This window comes from Antrostomus carolinensis, unplaced genomic scaffold (genome assembly GCF_000700745.2).
Source record: "Antrostomus carolinensis isolate BGI_N321 unplaced genomic scaffold, ASM70074v2 scaffold19083, whole genome shotgun sequence".
Lineage (NCBI taxonomy): Eukaryota > Metazoa > Chordata > Aves > Caprimulgiformes > Caprimulgidae > Antrostomus > Antrostomus carolinensis.
The window spans coordinates 1-3,619 of NW_010306045.1; the positions used below are offsets into that span (position 1 = coordinate 1).

Here is a 3,619-nt window from a genome sequence, read left to right on the forward strand (position 1 = left end):
GTGGTGCGGGGACCCTTTTTTCCGTCGGACCGACGGTTTGCGAAATGGTGGCGCTTCTCGTCTCGGAACGGGGAAATTCGTTGGGTCCGATGAGGCGGTGCGTTTTCCTTTAACCTTTGTCCTTTTAAAGGGTGGTTATGAGCGAGGCAGGTTAAGGGACCGAGAAGTTCCGTGTCCCGCAGTGTTGGAGAACTTCTCGGTGTTGCTGTCCACGTCTTTTAATTAGCCCTGGTTACTTCGGTGATTCGTCCGGTTCTTACAAAGTTAATGGGCAGGAGGAATCTCTTCACAGATGCCTTGAAACAGTCAGAAAGGTAACTAGCAGAAACATCCTAGTTCAGCAAACTTTAAAGTTTTGCTGTGAAGCTAGAATTGACGCGCTTGGAAATAGCTGGGAAGAGTCTGAATTGCCTTTCCACCCTCTGAAGTGCTCTTGAACGTGCCTTTTATTTGCTGGGGAAGTGCACATTTTTTTTGTGGACGCTGAAGTTAGGAAGCACTAGCCTGCTGGTTTTGCCTTTGTGTTTTCCCAAGATAAGAGACTTTTTGTGGTGAGAAATTGTACAGGCAAGCCGAGGAATGTCTTGGCTCCCTAGTATCATCGTAAGGAGTTTCTCAGCTCTGGGCCATCCTTACTTTCTGAACGTAAGGTGCAGACTCTGTGTCACCTCTGTACGGTTTCACCAACTTTCCTGTGAAATCCGGTGCCACCGTTGAGTCCCGTGTACCCAACATTCTCTTTTGAGCACAACACGGGTTGTTATTAACAGCTGGAAGGTAACGTCACAGGGAACACACGAGCAGGAAGCTAGATATCTAGAGTAAATGTGTGTTACTCACTGCTTCACTTCAGCTCAGGAGGGTGAGCTGCTTTTGGGTTTTTTTTTTAAATTAAAAAAGTAACATAGTTTTTGTTTCCTTTTCAGAGGGAAAAAGGGCGATCAGAGTAACTTCAGGGTTTTTTCAGTTCTAACAGGAACATCCACTTAATATTGTGATCTTGCTTCCTATCACAAACTCGCGTGGAACGTTGTTGCTCAGCGTCGCAGGGCTGCTTCACTGGGTACCAGAAGTGGGGGGATTTCGAGAATCAGCAAAGCGATTGATATAATTTGTTGTTACTTTACAGGGCTTGGGGGGGGGCAGGTAGTATTTGTCAAGTGATTATTCATTCACTGGAAGGCTGCCGAAAGTACAGCTGTTTGGAAAAGTATCTTTGGTGACTGAAGGTGGTGGGTGTAGCGTTATAGAAAGGGGAGAGGGGGGAAAAGTTTGGTGTGTGTCTTGTAATTGTCACTGAGAAGACAGAAAAGTAAGTACCACAAGCACAGCGCCCAGGAGGAGGCGGTTCTGGAAACACAAAGGTAAAGTGACACAGTTTACTTAGGGGGAAAAAAAAATGCATGTGCTAATTGTTACTGTCTGCTTCTCTTTCAGATTGAAGCAAGCGAATTCTGCTATCACTCAACTTTGTTAGAGGGCTTTTTTTAAAAAAAAAAAAGTTGATCCACAGTGCATCAGAGCAAGTTACTACTTTACTTTTGAGTGACTTACAGGTGCTTGCCTGCATTGCAATAAAGGACTCATATATTGAGCAAGACTTATTTATCTCTTCGTTTTGGAGAGTCTAATAAACTGTTATTACAGTTTCTGTACTGACTTTCAAAGTTTTGAAGTCTAAAAAGACATCTTTAAAAATAAAAACATGAGCACGGCCAGAACAGAGAACCCTGTTATAATGGGTCTATCCAGTCAGAATGGGCAGTTGAGAGGCCCTGTAAAACCCAGCGGGGGCCCCGGAGGTGGAGGCACACAAACTCAGCAACAGATGAACCAGCTGAAAAACGCCAACACAATCAACAACGGCACTCAGCAGCAAGCACAGAGCATGACCACCGCTATTAAGTAAGTGTTTGCGCCGGCTGCCGCCAAAGTGACGTGTAAAAGTCGCGTTCCCGCGTGTAGAAAGTTGTCTGCTGTTGTTTTACGACGTCGGCGGCGAGAAGCGTCCCGTGACGTGCGTGCTGATAGGAAAGCTGTGTTTCTGTGCTCGAGTTTCCCCTGACAGCCATCTCTCCAATGTGTTCCTTGCAAAAATCAAATGTGATGCTTTGCTTTTCAGAGTATGTAGCCGCTTGTCAGCGGTAGCCCACTGAGCAGCAACAGTAGCAGCATCCTGTTTTCTTTGCTCATTGCAAGTGGTATGAGAGGGAGGTTGGGGAGTGGGAAGGAACCGAGCTGAAACTTAAGACAGAGGAGGAAACGCTACCTGGGCTCAGTCCAGTTGTGTCTTCTGCTTTCCAGTTGTTTGTTGTGTTCTTTCTTGTGGTGAGAAATCCTTTCAGGTTGGTTACCTTTTGTCGTTGGTGTAACGCTCTTGCTTTAATTCATCAAAGCCTGAGCTGAGATAATACGGTACCACTGTGATACCCTCCTGCCTTCAGACTGGTTTTGGAAGTGCGCTGATAAAACGTGAGCGTGCTGGTTGGAAATTCTGACGTGTAAGAGACGGGGATGGTGTGGTAACGTGTTCCTTTTCTTTTTCTCCTTCCCCTGAACAACACTCACTTTTATTTTGTTACTCGATTGTTTGCGGAGGAAACACCAGCTGTCCTCTGAGTACTTGAAGCCTGCCTGACTTGTGGTTTGTTTGTTTCAATGGGTTACTCTGAGGAAACTGATGAGTTTGCTCATGGTTTCCTGGGATTGGGGAGGAGGAGGACTTCCTCTCCTCTGTACCATGACTTTTGAGAGAGAATGGGTGTCTGGATCTCACTGAGAGAAAAAGACAACGTTTGATCAACAAGTGGAGCACGTGCTTACTTTGCTTTCACATAAGTGTCTTTTTCTTCTCACTTTACTCACAGATTAAGAATGGATGTTCCCCAGGCAAGAGAATTTTTCTTTCTTCGTGATGAAATATTCCCATGTGGATTTATTGTAGCCAGTTTCTGTCATGTGATTAAGTCAGTGCTCACTTTTAAATCTCTGTTCTACTGGATTGATTCAGTGCCCTAAAAACGGGACTCGAATCATGACTGGATAAAGATTTCACAAATTCTCTGTGCGCTTGGCAGGCTGCTGATTTTCTCTGTTTACAGTTTCCTGCCTGTTGCATCCCACTTAGCTCAGAGAAGACTTGAGCTCGTATGTGTAGGCGCTTTTAGCTTTCAGGAGGTGAAAAAATGTTGGCTGTTTATCACTGTATCTAAGAAAATAAAAATGCAGAATAAAATGGTTAAACTAGGTTTTAAATTTGTTTTATTTTATTTTATTTTTGCTGTAGACCTGGTGATGACTGGAAGAAGACTTTAAAACTCCCTCCAAAGGATTTGAGAATCAAAACTTCGGTAAGGACGGTTGAATCGTAGGAATAAATATTAAATAAAGGCTGTGGGAGAAGCTGCAGTGGCGAAATATCTGTCCCAAATAAAAATGCAAAAGCAGTTCAGCTCTCGCTGTTCTAAACGAAGACTTAATTTGTGTTACAACTGCTTGGGGGAGAGACGCTTCTCTTGGAAAGCTCCAAACCGGAGTTTACCGGGGATTTCTTACTTTATTAGTCTTACAGCGAGGGAATGATTGTCAGTGTCTCTCCTGAGGCAGACTCAAAGGTGTC

At 44.5% G+C, this 3,619-nt stretch overlaps 1 protein-coding gene across 1 annotated transcript in view; it reads left to right on the plus strand.

The window, feature by feature from the left end:
- The first annotated feature begins 1,437 nt into the window (after positions 1 to 1,437).
- DDX6 (DEAD-box helicase 6) overlaps positions 1,438 to 3,619 on the plus strand; it is a 10,067-nt gene continuing 7,885 nt past the window's right edge. Inside the window, exons 1-2 of the mRNA XM_010165000.1 lie at positions 1,438 to 1,905; positions 3,287 to 3,350. Coding sequence (XP_010163302.1) covers positions 1,706 to 1,905; positions 3,287 to 3,350 — 264 coding nt within the window. The 5' untranslated portion in view covers positions 1,438 to 1,705. The remainder of the gene's footprint in view (positions 1,906 to 3,286; positions 3,351 to 3,619) is intronic.